Consider the following 18,847-nt stretch of genomic DNA (forward strand, 5'->3'; position numbering starts at 1 on the left):
AGGATGGGAAGCCTAAGATGGTTATGGAATACTGGTGCGGATGGTTTGATGTCTGGGGTGACCCTCACCATGTGTTTCATGCCGAGGGTAAGGCATCAACATCATATCAGGATATCACTTTGGCAAACTGTAGACTTTCCTGTAGACAAATTTCCACATCTGAGCTTGTACAGAAGGATTTTATTGCACCTGCCCTTTTTTTGACAGACATGGTCCCCGTGGTGACGGAGATTCTGAAACAGGGCATGTCCATCAACCTGTACATGTTCCACGGAGGGACGAATTTTGGGTTCATGAACGGAGCCGTGGACCTGGGCACATACAAGCCCCAGGTTAGCAGCTACGGTATGCTTTGTGTTTTAGCTCTTCTGCTGAAAACCCTCACTTTTCTTACTGGTTTCCCATAGCAAAATTTCAGTTGCCCAGATAATTCCAGCTATATACAGGAATTATTCCCAAAAAGTCCCCAGAAGTGCCTAATTAGGGTCATATCTGGTGGCTGAAATAGCCAATGACAATGACAGATGGATGAAATTGGTCTCATGCTCCTCAAACCACCGGACGGCTGCTTATCCCCTGTGGATGGGAGCATTATGATCCTGAAAGACACTCCTCTCTGCTTGGAATGAACTCTTTGACTTCTGGTGCTGAAAGAAACTGGGGTGGGTTCTTGTCCGTTTTCAGATTACGACGCGCCCTTATCTGAAGCCGGGGAATACACCCTGAAATGCCACCGTCTGAGGGAATTATTCAGTCACTACCACAGTGAGTCAGAAAGGCTTTCATTTTAATGTTTCATTTTTCATGCAGTGGAAGAGATAAGAGGATGTTTACAGAGCACAATTTTTCTTGTAAGGGGCGTTATATTAAAGACAATGTAGAATTATAAAAAATGATATTTGAGGTTTGAAGTTATAAAATGTGAATTGCTGTTTAGCTAATTTCTGACAGTCATACAAGCAGAATCACTTGCTGTTTTTCCAATGAAATGTTTATAACCAGCAGTGGACGCCTTTACTTGGGGGAGTAGCACCTCTCACAGGGGTAGGCACTTCCAGTCCTGGAGGGCTGGTGTGTATGCAGGTTTTTCTTTTCCACCAGTTTTCCTGGCTAAATGAGCTAACCGGCTATACACACCAACAGTGGTTCACTCATATATTAGGTCACAGTAAAAAAAATAAATTAAAAAAAACGGTGATCCTCTCTGCCTTTAACTGCATGCTCCAGGTGAGACACTGCCTGAGCAACCTGCTCTCCAGGGGCGGAAAGTGTACGAAGCGGTCGTCATCGACCAGTACCTGTCCTTATGGGAGGCCCTGAAGTTCACTGATGAGGTGGGTGTAGTAGGAACCTTTTGGCTCTCACAGCTGATCCTGGATCGGAATATGGACTTTACACTAACTGGTGTGAGGTTGGAATCATGGGGGCACCAGCTTAACTCAGTTCAGTCTGTCAGGGCAGAAAACCTCCAGAGAGAGGAAAGGAGGAAGGACGCTTGCTATGTGTTCTGCTCCACCTTCCAATGTGGCCACCTTCCAGTATAGCTCTTCTAGAACCTTCTATGCATGTACACAGAACACATTTCAGTTCCATTATTTCACCTCAAAAGGACGCCTGCTGTTCGTTTAAGTTTATATTTAATAAAAATTCTTTACGTTGTTCCTGCTGAGTTATTTTGATCTGCAGTGGTAGGGAGGGTGTGGTCAGAATGCATCAGTCCCCAGTCAGCTGACCTGTGTATCACAAGTGTGAATGCTAGCGGCTAACTTGCAGCACGCTGTACAGTCCTCTCCACGTGACTGACTGTTTACCTCTCCTACACACACCCCCGAACTCCCCTCTTCTTCTCAGGTTTTACCCCAGGCCTCTGTTTCTAGTACTAGCACCCCCTATCTGTTAGGAGTGCAATTTTTTCCTTCGTCCTCAGTGGCCTTTCCCTTTCCTTCTCCTCCGGTCTGTACCGCTGGCTCTCCCTACTCTCGTATCCTTAAACTTAATGTTCAACAGTATATCTCTCCTCCCATCATTCCTACCCGAATCTCTGTTAGATATCCCACTCATTATCCAATCCGTGCTGTTACTGTTTCCAATTTAATTACAATTCCCCTTCAGCTTCCTATCACCAGCTCTGTTCCCATTCTATTTAATCCAACTACCTTTAGAAACAGAAAAGGATTAGGAATTATTCACTTAAATATTAGAAGTTTACTTCAGAAATTAGATCATGTAAATATACTAGTCATGCAGACTGACCTGGATATACTGGTTTTAAGTGAAACTTGGCTTAAAAATAGCATCAGTGACTCAGATGTAGCTCTATTGGGTTACAACTTATACAGAGTGGATAGAACTGGTAGGGGAGGAGGGGTGAGTATATATGTTAAAACAGGTTTCTCTGTTTTTTCTCTGGGGAACAAAGTTACGGCAGGAGGGGATTTGCGGCTGTTGACTTAAGCCTGGCAGCACACATACCATCGCTGTCACAATTCCAAGAAATTTTGAATTCCTTGCACTGAAGGTTCAACTGGGGCCTAACTCAGTAATTGTGGTTGGGGTCTATAGACCCCCATCTGCTGAGTTAGGCTCCATTGATGCAATAGCGGATCTACTGTCCCATTATTCCAATACTGAATTGATTGTTATGGGTGATTTTAACTTGAACTGGCTGAATGTTACTTCCAATCATTTCAAGGAGGTTAATGCTGGCCTTAACTTATTCCAACTAATAACAGAACCCACTAGGCCAAATCTGAAAGACAGCTCAAAATCTACCCTAATTGACCTTATTTTTTCTAATAGGGTTGATAATATCACTGCCTGTGGTGTCTTTGAGCTTGGAATCAGTGATCATTGCCCTGTTGGCTGCATTAGAAGTACTCGGCTAATGAAAACAAAATCTCACAAGGTTATGAGGAGAAATCTAAGACATTTTAATGAGCAAGCCTTTTTATCTGACGTTTCCCATAGTAACATACAATACACATCTGAGATTACTGATGTCGACTTGGCTCTGGATTTCTTCACAAAGACTCTTCTTTCTGTCATTGACAGACATGCTCCACTGAAAAAACTTAGGATTAAAGATAGAGTCACCCCCTGGTTTTCACCTGAGCTAGCAGCTTTACTCAAAGAAAGGAATAGAGCCTGGTCTCTTGCCAGACACTCCGGTGACCCTTCACATTGGGCAGCTTTCAGGCAAATCAGGAATAGATTCACATCTTCGGTAAGAGTAGCCAAATCCAAATATTACCTAGATCTAATTACCTGCTCCTATGCTAACCCGGCTAAATTCTGGAAGGCAGTGAACTCCATCAAAAACAGACCCACTACTTCCCTACCTTCACACATTGATTCTGGTGACTGTTTGATCTCTGATCTTAATGAGGTTTGCCTAGCTTTCAACAAGCACTTTGCTGAGGCTGGGCATTTATTCGAAAAGGAATATACAGCACCCCTCTTATTAGTGATGATTGTGTATATACTATGAACCAGGCCTTTCAGTTTTCCTTTCAGCCCTTCTCTGCTAGTGTTGTTTTTGAGACCTTGCAAACCATTGATCCCAGGAGCGCTACTGGAGAGGATAAATTAGATCCCTTTTTTCTAAAAATGGCTTCTCCATTCATTGCAGAGCAGTTATCACACATATTCAATCTTTCTATTTCAACAGGAATATTCCCTAGTATCTGGAAATTGGCACATGTATTTCCACTGCACAAAGGAGGTGATAGAAATAATCTAAACAATTATAGACCAATCTCCAAATTACCATGCCTAGCTAAAATTCTGGAATCTCTGGCAAATAATCAACTCAAAGTATTTCTTTCTAGTCATTCAGTTCTAAGCCCACATCAATCCGGATTTAGAGCCAAGCATAGCACTATCTCAGCTGTTACGCTAGTTACAAACAATATTATGTCTGCTCTAGACAGTAAGAAACACTGTGCTGCCCTTTTTGTAGATCTGTCTAAAGCTTTCGACACAGTCGATCACGCTTTGCTTTTACAGAAGCTGTGCAGCATTGGTTTAGATGGTAAAGCTTGTGATTGGTTTCATAATTACTTGTATGGGAGATTTCAGTGTGTGAAGTCTGGGAGCACCCAGTCTGGGTTCCTGCCTGTGTCGAAGGGGGTTCCGCAGGGATCAGTTCTGGGCCCTATCCTTTTCACCATTTACATTAATAATATTGTTTCCCCACTAAATGATTGTCAAGTCCATCTATACGCAGACGATACTATTGTATATTGTATTGCTGATTCTGCTCAGCTTGCCATTGAGAAACTGCAGCTTGCTTTTAATGCCCTTCAGGAGGCTCTTGTTAAGCTTAAGCTGGTTCTTAATGCAAGCAAAACAAAATTCATGTTGTTTACTAGGGCCAGAAGCACTGATTATGATAGCATATTTATATCCACTGCAAATAGTTCTAAAATTGAGAGAGTTTCTGAATATAAATATCTTGGCATCTGGCTTGATGAGAAATTCTCATTTAAATTCCATATAGATAATCTTGTCAGCAAACTGAGACAAAAAATTGGCTTCCTTTATAGAAACAGATCTTGCTTCCCTATGATCAGTAGAAAAAGAATTGTTGAAGCAGTTTTCCTTTCAGTATTAGACTATGGTGACATTATTTATAGAATTGCTGCTCCTTCTTCCCTTAAGCGCTTGGACACAGTCTATCACTCTGCCCTCAGATTTATTACTGGCGATAGTTATGGTACCCACCACTGTGTCCTCTATGCCAAGGTGGGTCTGTCTTCTCTGGCAGTGAGGCGTGATAAACACTGGTTTTTGCTTTAAGGCCATTGTCGGAATGCTTCCACCTTATATTACAAGGTTGCTAAAGTGGCACTCTGGACCCTATCGAACCCGATCAAATGGCTTGCTTATGCTTAAGGTCCCTCGGGCTCGATCAGAAATTGGGAAGTCAGCATTCCATTTTAGTGCCCCATCCTCCTGGAATGAGCTCCAACAATTGCTGAAAATCAGCTCTCTACCTACTTATGGGCAGTTTAGATCGCTGGTTTTGAACATTCCTGTCTCTGAGTGCATCTGTTTTTGATCGTATCTGTGCTGATTTTATTTATTTTATTATTTTATTTTATTTTTATTTTTTATCATATTTTACTGTATTTTATTACTGTTATTTTATTATTTACTATGTTAGTTGCTGTTGCTATATTCTATGATCTTTTATTACACCTATTGTGTTTTAATTGTGTTTGTAATCTCGGCTACATTGAAAATGAGGGCCTGGCCCTCAATTGTACCTCCGAGAATTTAAATAAAGGTTCTGACTGACTGAATAGCCTCACGGAGGAGGGCGGGGTCTAAACATCTGCTCTTCTCTCTCCTCCAGCCTTTTATATCAGCGACGCCGGTCAATATGGAGAACCTTCCGGTGAACAACGGCAATGGCCAGTCCTATGGGTACACCCTGTACGAGACCACGGTCACCAGCGGAGGGGCTCTGAACTCCAGGAACAAAGTCCGCGACCGCGCCCTGGTCAGTTCAAACACTCGGCAGAGTCCAACAATACCAGGTTCTGAAGAACAGGAACCATGAACACGTTCAAGGGAAAACTTGTTTAAAACCCTGGAAATTCCCAAACATACTGTTAGCGGTATGGATTAACATTGAAATAAGTGCCTCTATAACCGGAAGGGGATAATGTTGAGTCTGTGGTGTGGCAGTGGTATTTTACCTTTGGTGAAGAATATGGATTTATGTTACTAAATTTTTAATTGCATGAATGGATTGTGTATGAAAATATAAACTGCTCTTACAACAATGATAATAATAAGAAGGAGTGATATTATTACTATATAATAACTGATTATTTAATAAAATGTCTCTGATTAAAGCCTTTGTTATGTTCCAGGTGTTTGTGGACCGAGTTTACATCGGGGTTCTCAACTATAAGACTGTGGAACTTGCAGTGCCTGATGGGAAGGTGTGCTGTTTGAGCATCGCTGGACACAGGATACTAAATACTGATCCAGGGGTGCCCTCGGGGTGGTTAATATTCATAGACACGAACGCTCCTGGTTTCACAGATAAATCCCTCTGTCATAGAAGAGCAGGGATTCAAACCAGCAAGGTTCCAGACAATGGAGGAGTGTGGTGTAGAGGGGAATCCAAATTAATATATTTACCAGCTGCAGTTAATGGATGACAAACACAGGCTAGCACAGTCTCTCCAGCACAGCTTGCTCATTCTCACCCAGCGGATCCAGTGCTGTCTTCTCCCATACAGCTGCTCTCACATGTCCTCTGTAGTGAACTAAGACTGGTGTCACTCAAAAGCACTTTGTCTGAACACCTTTTGTCTCCCCTTGTGCTCTAGGGAGAGCAAAAGCTGAGTTTACTGGTGGAGAACTGTGGAAGGGTGAACTATGGGAATGCTCTGGATGAGCAACGTAAAGGTAAAGTAAAAATGTCTCCAGCTCAGAAAGAGAACAATTTGTAGTAGGTATGATTTCAAGTTGTGGGAGAAAATACATGAGCGATGCTGCTGTGTCTCTACCTCGGGCTGTGTATTATTGTGATTGGTCACTGAAGTACACATCTAAAGCATGGCACAAGGTGGGCTCTGAGACATCATTGTACAAATTTTGGCTAGTACTCTTCATTCAATGCAAATGAAAAAAGTACTATAAATCACTATGAATACAGACACCTACTGTCGTGAAATACAATATCACTTGACACCTGACACTAGTTTTGTTTTAAATGAAAGTTTTCTGATAAAATCAGAAACATGACTTCTTAACATGGTTCCCTTGGTGTGATATCTCAGCTCAGTTTCAGGGAGTCTGAACATGCATAGCTTTGAACTCTTGTGTCCTGCTCTTGCGGTGAGCTTACTATGAAGCTTAAACAGAAATATAGATGTGTTGTTATCATAAATTTAGATGTGTTTTTCTGAAATATTATTGTTTGTTTTAGGTCTTGTGGGACAAATTGCATTGAATAATACCCCACTGAAAAACTTTACCATCTACAGTCTGGATATGAAGCCAAATTTCATAGATGGGTTTGTCCACTTTATACTGTTTTAATGTCTGCAACATTTTACTGTCTGTAATATTTGCCAGTTTCTGCTGTTTCTCACTAAACTGGTTCTATGTGCAGTAGAAATAGAAGATTTTGCTGTTAATTCAGGGATGAAATATCAGCACTGCCCCCTTGTGGTTATCTGAGATGATTTTCATGTTTCAGATTGCACAGAAAGCATTGGAATATCCTTCCAGAAAAGCTCACCTACCCTGGATTCTTCCAGGGCCAGCTGAAGGTGGATGGCAATCCCACAGACACCTTCCTGAAGCTTCCAGTAAGATGGGTATATCTGTACTTAGCAGCCTTTACACTCACACAGCCAAAGCACAGACATTTCCCATGGTGCAATGTGCTTTTAACAAACTCCAACTCTTATTGAGAGGCAGTCAGGATTCCAAGTATAACCATTTGTTGCCATGATGACCCTGTGATGTTGGTTATATCCACAGGGCTGGGGTAAAGGAGTGGTGTTTATTAATGGGCAAAATCTTGGACGCCACTGGTCAATAGGACCCCAACAAACCCTCTACTTACCAGCACCCTGGCTTCACAGCGGCATGAATCAGGTACTGTTGTGGTAGTTACTTTCTCTGGCCTGCACATACTTGTTTCACACAGGGAACATGCACTCATATTCATAATATGCACTGGTCACATGTTCTTCATTTATACCATTAATTTGTACTGGTTGCTGTATGTTATGGAAGGGACTGAAAATACTTATGAAAGAAAACTATTAATATCACACACCGATTTAGTGACAGATGACAGCATTAAGCCCCAGGCTCTTCCAGCCAAAAGGTACAAGTGGAAACGTTGAAGCAGCATTGTATAAATCCATGGATCACATATGCTTGTGCCGTTGTTCCTCTGCAACATATTCATTATGGCTAATTATTTTTATACAAGCTGGTTGTCACATCATTTACAATACCCTTTATTTTGAAGAACCTAATTATATGGGTTTACCAGAGTCCATTAAACTGCTTCCAGTGTATTATGTATTATTAGGTACAGTAGATCAGAATCAAATACAATGCTTTTACAATTTATTTAGTTGAAATGCATAGACATAAGCATCAGCTGGTTTGTAAGGCTGTGCATTTGCTCAGGTTATGAATTCAATCATTGCTGAATGGCCGCGTTCATGAATTTGCCATTTATGATCAGCACTTAGGCACAGTGCTGAAGTGAGAACTGAAAAGGCTGTGTAACAACTTGTAGCAGAAGGCAACCCTAACAGAAGGTTTGACTTCAGAATGGGACGATGGATAGTATGTTAAATGAACAAACAATTGGGTCCACTCAGCACATATATAATATGTTTATACAGTATCTGCATAGATGGAATGATTGTGCTGTGTTTTGGTGTGACCAGGTCTGCTGAAAGTCATTTTGTGTTATTGAAGGTTATTGTGTTTGAGGAACGGGAATCCGGTGACAGAATCCAGTTCTCTGACTCTCCTGAACTGGGGAAGACCATCAGTGTGTACAGACCTCATTTATGCAATGTATTGTAAGTGAAAAATGCATTATGAAATGAAGGCTGTATATTTAGGCCACAGCCACACACTCCTGCTTTATTGCTTCAGTACAACTACACTCTCAGAACTGGAGGACAAGGATAAAGTGGATTTCTTTGGATGGCGATACACTCGATCAAGTGATTGTGTGCCTGACTACACTACCTGTCTGAAGAAATCTCTGGGGCCAGGGCTGAGAAGCCATGCAGGCACGGTGACCATACAGCACCAGGCTACAGTCACTGTGGTCCTACGACACCAGGCTACAGTCACTGTGGTCCTACGTCATCAGGCTATAGTCACTGTGGTCCATGTGCTTACAAACTGTCCGAATAAGTCACTGTAAATTATTATTATGGACAACAGTGCAGTATAATGTAACACAAGGGTTGCAAATTCAGTTCTCAGGAGGGACACTCGTTGTACCCTTGAGCAAGGTACTTAACTTATAAATTTATACTTAACAGCATATATCCAGCTGTATGAATGGATACTATGTAAAAAAAATAGTGCTCTGGCTGAGAGCATCTGCTATATGCTAGTCTTGCAATGTATTTTTCAAAGTACTATATTGTTTCAGTTCTAACTACATTAGATAAATAAAATATCCATAAGATACACTGTAAATGAGTTTCAGCTTATTTTAAAATGCCAGCATCAGTTTGCGAGACGAAAAATTGACATTCTGTGCAGGTAAGTTTTACTCACAGGGTTTCCCCCTGACAGGACCATACATGAACCTGGTTGTTGGAGGCAATGCACACCCACACAGTGCACTACATGCCTGTCATGTAACTGCAACTAGTCACACTTGGAATGTAAGTTAGGGCGATGTATTGGGTAAAACTAGGAACTGCATTTCAGCTGATTTTAAAATCTCACAACATATCTCACAACACATTTTTTGTGAGCCATTGAATATGCTGTATTTTTATTATTTTTTTGTCAAGCTAAGGCATGTGTGTATGTTGTAGCTTGGAGGAAAGATGCACACTACCACAAGATCTTGAGGGGAACAGGAGATCATTCTGGGGAACAGAACTGATTGAATCCAGGGCTAACCCTTCATGGCTCAGTTACCCCTTTACTCCTACAGCTACCACTACGAATACCACTATCTGGCTCCCAAGGCCAGCAGCATTCAAACTGAAATAGCGACCACCCATCAACAGGACTTAATTAACTTAAAGTTTTGATGAAGAAATGTACAGATAACGTGACAAGTATGGATCAAAGCAAAGCAACACTTACGCTACTGTAGGGTACTTCAAATGCATTTGAACTGTTTCTGACTACAGATCCCATAATCCTTTGTGGTATTGGGAGCATGCGCCATAGATTAAGTTTACTGAAAAGGGCCGGAGAACTGGGGTAGGACTGTGTTGTTGTGCGAGAATAAAGAGGTGTAAAATAGAAGACAGGATTGGGGAAAGGAGTTACTTGTGGTGAGAAGGGACTGGGAGGGGGGACAAATATACATTTCTTCTAAATTGATATTTTCCTGCTGTTCTGCATGGAAATAAGACGAATAGTGTAGTCCCTAGCGGTTTGCTGCTAGTTATTTGCTAGTTGTTTATTTGGGTAATTAGCAGTAGCTAACTGGCTAGCTGCCTAGATAAATCAAATTTAAAATCAGAGATTGCCAACTAGATTTTTAGCTACATGAATTGCTCGCTTCGCGAATTACTGTTGGAGCATAAAATGTGCACAGTAAGTTAGCTATTCGAGAGTGACATTCTCAAAACGGGTTATCTAAGTTAAATGGCTTGCTGGTCACCCAAGTAAATAACAGGCAAGGCTGTAATCACAGCTGGCTTAATCAATTTCTCTTGACTGCTGTGACTTGAAATGTTTCGCATTTGCCGTCTTTTAGGAGCAACAATCATAATAATTATTATATATGTTTTTAAAACTTTATTAACTAATCACTAGATATGTAGGGTAACTCGCTAAGTATAATTATGTTCGCAATTTCAGATTTTTGTACGGCTACGTCGTTCTGGCTTGCTAGTTGCAGTTGTCTAACTAACTATCTACAGCCGATTTTTAGCAACTTGGTAAGACCTGGTATGGGTTGTTTCAGCATTGAGGTTCTGCCTGTTCTACCACATTTATCAAACTTAAATATAATAAGGCCATTCCATAGATAACCTGACCACACCTCTGCAAAGAATTTAACAACAAATTAACTACTGGACAGAAAGTATTCAAGGCCTGTGCTCTTGTTGATATCTAAGAGCATTTTTTTATTGAGGGAAGTTTAATTAACTAAAAAAATAAATAAATAATGCGACTAATGAAATAATGGTTTTCTTTTTCTAAACCTAAAAACCCATATGCTCTTATCACTTTAGGTTGTTGGGTCCCCTGTGGCACCATGAGATTTTGCCAGGTCCCAAACTCCAGGTCTGTGTACAGTTGCTGACCCCTCCTCCCCCTTCATCCCCGCTTCAGCTGGCCTGGAAATGGCGGACAGTGTGAGAACCTTCCTCCATGATGCGACAATGGTCAGCAACTCCTGTCGTCTTTCACATCGTTAGAAGACGCATCTAAAGTCACTACAGAGATTTTCTAAAGATAATGCAACCAGGTTTGGCTTGTGCCATATATTAGCCATACCTGGGTATTTGCTTGACTGGTCCAGCTCAGCACATGTTCAACAATACTTTGAATTCCAGGCTTCATTTAGATGAATGACCAAAATATAATTTTAAACAATGTACGGGTAATTTTCCTCAGAAAATCCATGGCCATTTTAGGTTTTGCACCTGTTTTTTTTTCCCCAAGAATGCAAGTGGAAGAGGCCAGATGATTGTAGCTACCAAAATTACGCTCACTGCCAGTGCCTTTAGTCTTGAGTGACTTTAGTCATGATCTGATGCTGCAGAACCTGCAAAACTTTATTAGTACCTGTAATGCTTTGATTAGCCTGTCTTGTTTTGTGGCCAGCCTTGCAGCAGTTAGGTTTGCACACTGCTCCCTCCTTATCTTTTTCTGTTTGTATTGAGCTTCAGTTTCTGTTTCCAGGTATCACTGTTGACTCTGCAGGGGTCTCCAATAAAACATGCTGCTGGTTGATCTTTTTAGTCTCTACATTGGTGACTAAAGCAGATGGTTACTTTGTGGGGCAGCTAATGGTTTCCTCATGAGACAGCTTTGCGCTCTGACATTAGATTTTTAAATGTATATCTTTGTTATTTTATTTATTTGAGAAACTAATTTGGATATGAAACCATGTTTTATAATGCTTTGCAGACTCCGTGCAGTGACTGTCAAGTATGCCTTTACAGTGAAGCTTAAGAATGGTATGGCTCGGGGTCCAGCTGTGATCAAATTTGACGCAGAGTTCTGGTTATGCACCCTGCCCCTTTGTGTCTGTGTGCAGGGCATTAAGGATGCCATTTTGGGGATCGGGACCATCTCCAAACTGGATGCCCGCATCCAACAGAAGCGAGAGGAGCAGAGGCGGAGGCGGGCCAGTGGTGTACTGGCACAGCGACGGGGGCAGGGAGAGGAACCCAAGCCAGAGAGGTGGGGGGGAGTAACTTCATTACTTTCACTTGCCAGTTGTGATTGTTAAATCAGCATTAGAATGTTCCGTTAAGAACATTCTAATGCTCAGCAGACATTCATGCAGCTGAGACCCTCCATCTGAGCTGGCTGTGCCTCTCGGCGTGGAAATGGTAAAATAAGGTGTTTTTGTGTGTCCCAGCGAGCCTAAGCTGCTGAGCCGGATCCTGCAGTGCTGCGCGTGGAACGGAGGAGTGTTCTGGGTGAGCCCACCCCGCCGACACAGCTGCTGCCCAGTGGCTGAGCTTTACCGCCTTGTCTCTGTCCAAAAGCACCTTCTCCTTACGCACCTGTGTGGGTGCGACTGTGGGGCGTAACATGACTTATTACAGGGGGGAGAGGGGGAGAAAATAAGATTTGGTCTTCAGTGTCATTTTAGAACTTCACTCACTTCTTGGTTATGTTTCTGCCGTTGTGTTCTACAGCTCAGTCTGTTCCTGTTTTACCGGGTGTTTATCCCGCTTCTCCAGGCCCTGACGGCTGCAATCATTGGTAGGTAATTATTGTGGGTGTGGTCTGTGGGAGTTAGGATCCAATAATTAGGCAGTGCTGCCTTATAAATCTCTTGTTTTGTAGGTGAACTACCAGCTTGTTGTCTGCAGCCAGTTTGTTTGAACCATTCCAAAACTTTCTTCACTGCCGCTGAACAGTATGATTGGGTTGAGTTAACGAGTCAGTCGGTGCATCCAAATAATCAAAAAGTGTATCCTTTCCTCCACTACCACCACTCCTTCGTGCCCCTTAAACTGATCTGTATATCCTCTCTCCCTCACTGTGGTTCAGTGGAGTCCCAGAGCCTTGGCTATGGGACTATTTGTGGGCTCAGCATTTGTTGAAGTTATGATAGGGCTACGTCATCAATATTCAGCTTTGACTTTGATGATGGAGAATTAGATAAGTTGTCCCAGTTGTTTTCACTCTAGTTTCCTTCACATGCCTCCTCCCCTGCTTTCCTCCTCTTACTTCCGGGTTAGAGATGAGTGGTAGTGGGTAATGGAGGAAAGGAGATGAGGAGTGAGAAGCATTGGTACGCACCCACTGATAGCATGAGGTATCTGAGCACGTTTGCATTTGTGGACTGCCTTAACAGTCAAGCTCTGCTGTGCCTGTCGATCAAAGTGCCGTTTCCTGTCAGGTGACCCCTCTCTCCATGGTGACGTGTGGTCGTGGCTGGAGTTCATCCTGACGTCTGTGTTCAGCGCACTCTGGGTTCTTCCTCTCTTCGTCCTCAGCAAGATTGTCAATGCCATCTGGTTTCAGGTTAGTGATCCATCCCAGGGCTTGGAAACATTGCTATATATTGGATCATCTGTAGTAAGTAATACATTTATGTATTTATGTATGTGTATTAGCATTTTAAAAATAATAAAAGATTGACAAATATGAAAACAAAAATATAAAAATGGGACCCAGATGGTCTTCCCATGCATTCCATCTGTCCTAAATACCTTCTTTCTTTTGGTGCTGTAATTGCATATGAATATGTGCACTATGAAGGTGTGGCCCAAGATACTACATCCACACCCTCTTATGAATATTAATACGATGCATCAAATTGGAGCATCACTGAAGCTCTGGCTCTCTGCTTGCTGTAGGACATTGCTGACCTGGCGTTCGAGGTGTCGGGGTGCAAAGCCCAGCCCTTCCCCAGCGTCAGCAAGATCATCGCCGACATGCTCTTCAACCTGCTCCTGCAGGCGCTCTTCCTCATCCAGGTAAACCGCCCCATTTCCCGTCAGGGACGCTCGCATTGCCTGATATTTCATTTTGGTGGGGGTTATTGCTTGTATGGAGTTTTTTCTTTGACCTTCCTCAGAGACATCTTTAGTGGGCAAATATGTCGGCAGGTGTTGAACCTGCGTGTCCTGAATGAAATATTCTTTTCTTACTTTATGGACTGTTTTTCATGTTTTTTTCTATTTCTTTCCTCCAAGGGTCTGATTGTCAGTCTCTTCCCCATCGATGCTGTTGGTCAGCTGGTCAGCCTCCTCCATATGTCCCTTCTGTACTCTCTGTACTGCTTTGAGTACCGCTGGTTCAACCATGGTGAGTGCACGCAGTCTCCCCTACCACCGCCCCCACCTCCCATGGTCCCCCATACCACTGCCCCCACCTCCCATTCTACCAGCACACCATCTGTACATGGAAATGGGTGACATTTTGCTTTGGTGGGTCGGGATCTGGGCCTTTAGCCAGAAATATGGCATTACCCAGGAGTCCATGGGCCAGCTTTTAGCCAGTCTATGGACCATGCCGTGTGTTAATTAGGGACATTCTCCTCTGTGAGCTCTTGTCATGTGGAGCCTCTTCGGTGCCTCCGGTTTACGGTTTGCCCCCCACAGGTATCGAGATGCACCAACGGCTCTCCAACATCGAGAGGAACTGGCCGTACTACTTCGGTTTCGGCCTGCCCATGGCCCTCCTGACTGCGCTGCCTTCCTCTTACATCATCAGGTTAGGACAGGTCATGTGACCAGCACAGCGCCGGTCTGCGGCTCCTGCAACATAAACAGACATACCTGCATTAAAGCTGAGTCATGACCTGACCCATACCGCAAAAGGTCAAATCTCATATGAAAGTGTCCCTGAAATACTGTAAAAGGTTTTTGTGCACATCTCACTGTAAAACGCAGTTGTGCTACTCTGTCAACGCAATACGTATCACTAAAGTCAGCTTTGTCCGGCAATGGATGTTCGTAATTGCTCAGCAATGGAACATCGATGCTCTTCTCTTAGTGAGTCGCTCTAGATAAGAACATCTACCATGTGGCAAAAATGGAAATGTTGTATAAACTGTGTAAAAAGTGTGTGTGTGTGTGTTTTGTATTGTAGTGGCTGCCTCTTCTCCATTCTGTTCCCGCTCTTCATCATCAGCGCTAACGAGGCCAAGACGCCGGTGAAGCCTTAGTGAGTGGCACTGTCTCCCCTCCCGTCTCAAACTGGATCTGCTACAGCCAGTGGATAGGGGGGAAAGATGGATAGCAGAGGAAAGATAGATAGCTGGAAGATAGATAGTGGGGGAAAGATAGATAGCTGGAAGATAGATAGTGGGGGAAGATAGATAGCTGGAAGATAGATAATGGACGAAAGATAGATGGGGAAAGGTTGATAGCGGGGAAAAGATTGACAATGGGGGAAAGATAGATAGTGGATAGATAGTGGAGGAAAGATAGATAGCAGGGGAAGATAGATAGGTGGGGAAAGATAGATAGTGGAGGAAAAATTAATAGGGAAGAGATAGATAGCAGGAATAAATAGATAATGAGAGAAAGATAGATAATGGGGGAAAGATAGATAGCAGGTGAAGATTGATAATGGAGAAAGATAGATAACGGGTGAAGATTGATAATGGAGAAAGATAGATAGATAGATTTGCCTCCTGCCTTCCTCCCTCTCTCACCCTCTCCTCCATCCCTCCATCCTTCTCTCCTGTAGCCTCTTCCAGCTGCGACTCTTCTCTCTGGTGGTCCTCATCAGCAACAAGCTGTTCCACAAGACGGTGCATCTGCAGTCCACCCTGACAGGGTCCGCCTCCTCGGAGAGACTGCCCTCCCCCCATGCCTCGCCCACCCGCCAGCGCCCCCTGTCTGCCCAGTGAGGCCCCACCAGGGGGCGGCAGAGTGCCGCACGTAAGCGTCAATGTCAGCGGACAGCCGGGGGGAGCAGGAGGCGAGACCCTGGCCTGGAGCAGGGGGGTAGGGTTTAGGAGACCCGGGAAATGTTGGGTGGGCTGGAGAACCGGAACACAGCGTTCGGTGGAGAGAGGTGCCAGTTTGTTAAAGTGAGCTTTGGATCTATCTTATTTTAATGTGAAAGATGAGTTGTTTGGGTTTGATTGTACCTCAGAAACAGATGTTTCTCCTCTTTTTTTAGCTTCTTGTCATGTTTTTGATTGAAATGTTTGTGTGGATTATGTGCCATTTTTTAATCTTATTTTTTCTTGCTTTCGGCCACCATTCTTTCTGCAAAGATATACGTGCGCATTAACAACATGGCCTTTGGCAGTATATAGTGGTGGCACAATATTAGCAGTAGACGGCAAGTACAAAAAAGAATTTTTGAAAGCAAGGAAACGGTTGAGTGTAGATGGTTCGGTTGACATAACGATGCGACCTCACCTCAGCGGTTGACGTTAAGCGGGCTGCTTCTATACCGTACCTAGCACCTCTGCCAAGGTAGCCAAACCCATTTCCATCTGGGAGAAAAGCATCAAATCCAATGGATTCTTGAGCTGAAGTATAGTAGAAGTAAAGCCTGTAACACTTGTCACACTTGGCCTCAAAATTGTATTCATGGCCTATGTCAAAAAAACAGCACAAAAGCAAATTGCAGGCATTACAAGCGTAGTTGTCTATATTTTTGCACCCTAATATTTTTCAGATAGGCCACCATCCTGTATGCTGGTTGGGCCAACCAGATCAAACTGATGAGCAGCACAGAGAGCTTCCGTTTATCTACAGTTTGTGTACAGTGTCGAGCAGGGTTTCCTCTCTCCACCCAGGTCTGCTATGGCTGCTACTCACTTTGCTCATGGAGCACGTTTTTTCTTTTGTTTATTTTATTTTATTTTATTTTTTTAAAGAAAACCTTGTGAACCTCTGTAAGAATTCAGAGAGGTATTCAATGAAGTTGACCTGTAATTCCAGAGGATAAACTTGACTCCGTCTCTAAAAACAAAAGGGGCAGTTTTTTTCGCACTGTTTTCTGGGAGAAGTTTAATTTATTTTGATTTTTTTGCTGTTCAGCCACAGGTGTTTGTCTCAATGTAATCTGCAAAAAAATGAAGGAGCTTCTATGAAAAAAACTTTCAGTAATTTGGTTACAAAGCTTGTTGCTCTTCATTTTGTGGAGATTGTGTCCTTGGCTTTGTTTGGTTCAGATGTGCCATGAGAGGGGTCTTGGCCAATCTGAGGAGGGTGCATGTTGTAACGAGAATAGCAACCTAAATTTTGTCGCAAGTATGTTCCAATTCAACCCAGGGTCAACCAAGTGTTCCTTATAAAAGTAATAAATAGCAGATGTTGCTTATGATATGGAAGTTAAAGGGGCTGTCTCCTTAGAAATGTCCTTAAAATAATTATCTTGCAAACAGAATCTGAATGATGGGATGTCAGCCTTTGTAAACTGATTAGCACTCTTTCTTATGAAGGTGAAAATCAGCTGACTGCCAGGCCTGTGTCAACTCACAGCTTTATGTATAATTGTGTCTGTGACAAACTACCTGCCTGTTCAGAGCAACAACACAGCTGGAACAGTTGCGTTCTGATCTCAACTGTCGCATCTGATCTATACCTTATGTTTGAAAAGCATTGACATTCACAAATATTTTTTAATCTGTATCCAGGAACAGTCACTAATCACGGTGAAGCACAACTGAGCGCTGGCATTTATTTGTAGGTACTGAGGGAGTGGGGGGGAGCTGAAGATGTCCAATTCCAGACAACACTGCCAAACTGCTCAACCAGATTTGTTTTGAGCTTTCTGCATGACTCAGTCATGCACTGAAATACTCAATAGCATTTTGGAAGATTATTTGTGACTGATGTAGTGGCATGATCCCAAAGTCAGAGAAGTGGCAAGTATACCTCAAACAGGTCAGAAATGGTACATACACATTAGCAAGCACAAAGGACTGCTCTTGGTCTCCAAATAACTACAGACTGAATGCAGAAAACAAACTATGGCTCAGTGTTATATGTTACACAGAACATGTGTGTGGCTCATGTACCACAAGTAGGTTGTGAATGTTAAGTACTGACTGAATCACCTGTCATAGCTAATGGAGTGGGGAATTGGGTAACAATAATCTAATGATTGTAAGAAATTCATACAGCTCTACGTAATGCAGGTTGGTTATCGTGAGGTTTTGTGAAAGTATTATACATTTTGTCCAATAAAACATATGTCAAAAATATGTCATAAAGGTGGCCTTTGTTTACTTTATGGTAACTAACAGCAGCTGAAGAACAAAAGTTGTGAATGATAATAATAATCGTTGCCAGTTGTGTATTTTAAATTACAGCCATGTGTTCCCAAGACATTGATTTCATCAGTAGTATCAGTTGCCGTTGATCAGGGACACCCAGACTGTGGCCTGGAGAATGAGACTTGGCCCAGTGCAGGTTTAGCCCAAGAAAGAGGTTGTGAGAACAAATGGCATCATGCACACTATACGTCATCTTACGAAGTCATGTGAATGGGATCAAATGAGAAGTCAGATTCCGTAAATGACTATTTGATTCAAAGCTAATTTATATTAAGAACAAATGTGTTTTACATTTTTAATAAAACAATTTACAATTGGCTAAAGTGCAGATTCTCAGCTTTTATTAAAGGGTATGTTTCTACGTTTTGGTTACATCATGCAGAAATTACAGCACTTTTTATACATAGTCCCCCCATTTTTTAAGGTTTTTTTTTTTTTTGTATTATGTAATAGATCTGATGCGCAGCAGTGGGAAACGATTGTAGCCCCACTATCCCCCCGTAAATTACGCCCTTGCACATTACATTTTTTATATTCATCAGCTTTTTGATGAATATACCTGTAGTAGATAACATATAAAAACGGGTTCCTATCCCCGAATTTCTATTATATTCTATTATATACGGTTTTTTTTTTTTTTTTTTTTGCTTTCCTGCTAAGATCAAAACTTTGAACATGCCGGCTGTATGTGATCAAATCTCTCCTCCCTCC

General features: G+C 42.5%; 2 protein-coding genes across 7 annotated transcripts in view; both read left to right on the top strand.

Annotated features, from left to right (window-relative positions):
• LOC135235579 (beta-galactosidase-1-like protein 2) overlaps positions 1 to 9,196 on the top strand; it is a 16,536-nt gene extending 7,340 nt beyond the window's left edge. For all 3 annotated transcript variants that reach the window (XM_064301164.1, XM_064301162.1, XM_064301163.1), the window contains 11 exons: positions 3 to 87; positions 208 to 345; positions 685 to 765; positions 1,228 to 1,334; positions 5,357 to 5,503; positions 5,880 to 5,951; positions 6,345 to 6,423; positions 6,947 to 7,034; positions 7,220 to 7,331; positions 7,507 to 7,623; positions 8,467 to 9,196. In XM_064301164.1, coding sequence (XP_064157234.1) covers positions 3 to 87; positions 208 to 345; positions 685 to 765; positions 1,228 to 1,334; positions 5,357 to 5,503; positions 5,880 to 5,951; positions 6,345 to 6,423; positions 6,947 to 7,034; positions 7,220 to 7,331; positions 7,507 to 7,623; positions 8,467 to 8,577 — 1,137 coding nt within the window. In that variant the 3' untranslated portion in view covers positions 8,578 to 9,196. The remainder of the gene's footprint in view (positions 1 to 2; positions 88 to 207; positions 346 to 684; positions 766 to 1,227; positions 1,335 to 5,356; positions 5,504 to 5,879; positions 5,952 to 6,344; positions 6,424 to 6,946; positions 7,035 to 7,219; positions 7,332 to 7,506; positions 7,624 to 8,466) is intronic.
• Positions 9,197 to 9,870: 674 nt separating this feature from the next.
• Positions 9,871 to 18,064, top strand: LOC135235583 (etoposide-induced protein 2.4 homolog). Of its 4 annotated transcripts, none has more exons than XM_064301172.1 (11): positions 9,871 to 10,025; positions 10,935 to 11,087; positions 11,966 to 12,111; positions 12,293 to 12,353; positions 12,576 to 12,642; positions 13,286 to 13,410; positions 13,746 to 13,865; positions 14,085 to 14,196; positions 14,493 to 14,604; positions 14,983 to 15,057; positions 15,586 to 18,064. In XM_064301172.1, exons 2-11 carry the CDS (start codon positions 11,046 to 11,048, stop codon positions 15,746 to 15,748), a joined length of 1,023 nt encoding a protein of 340 aa, XP_064157242.1. In that variant the 5' UTR covers positions 9,871 to 10,025; positions 10,935 to 11,045; the 3' UTR covers positions 15,749 to 18,064. The 4 variants fall into 4 exon arrangements, with proteins under 4 accessions (XP_064157242.1, XP_064157244.1, XP_064157243.1 ...); XM_064301174.1 differs by having other exon boundaries at positions 9,887 to 9,951; XM_064301173.1 differs by lacking the exon at positions 9,871 to 10,025 and adding an exon at positions 10,056 to 10,290.
• Positions 18,065 to 18,847: the final 783 nt, after the last annotated feature.

Source organism: Anguilla rostrata, chromosome 12, assembly GCF_018555375.3.
Source record: "Anguilla rostrata isolate EN2019 chromosome 12, ASM1855537v3, whole genome shotgun sequence".
Classification (NCBI taxonomy): Eukaryota; Metazoa; Chordata; class Actinopteri; order Anguilliformes; family Anguillidae; genus Anguilla; species Anguilla rostrata.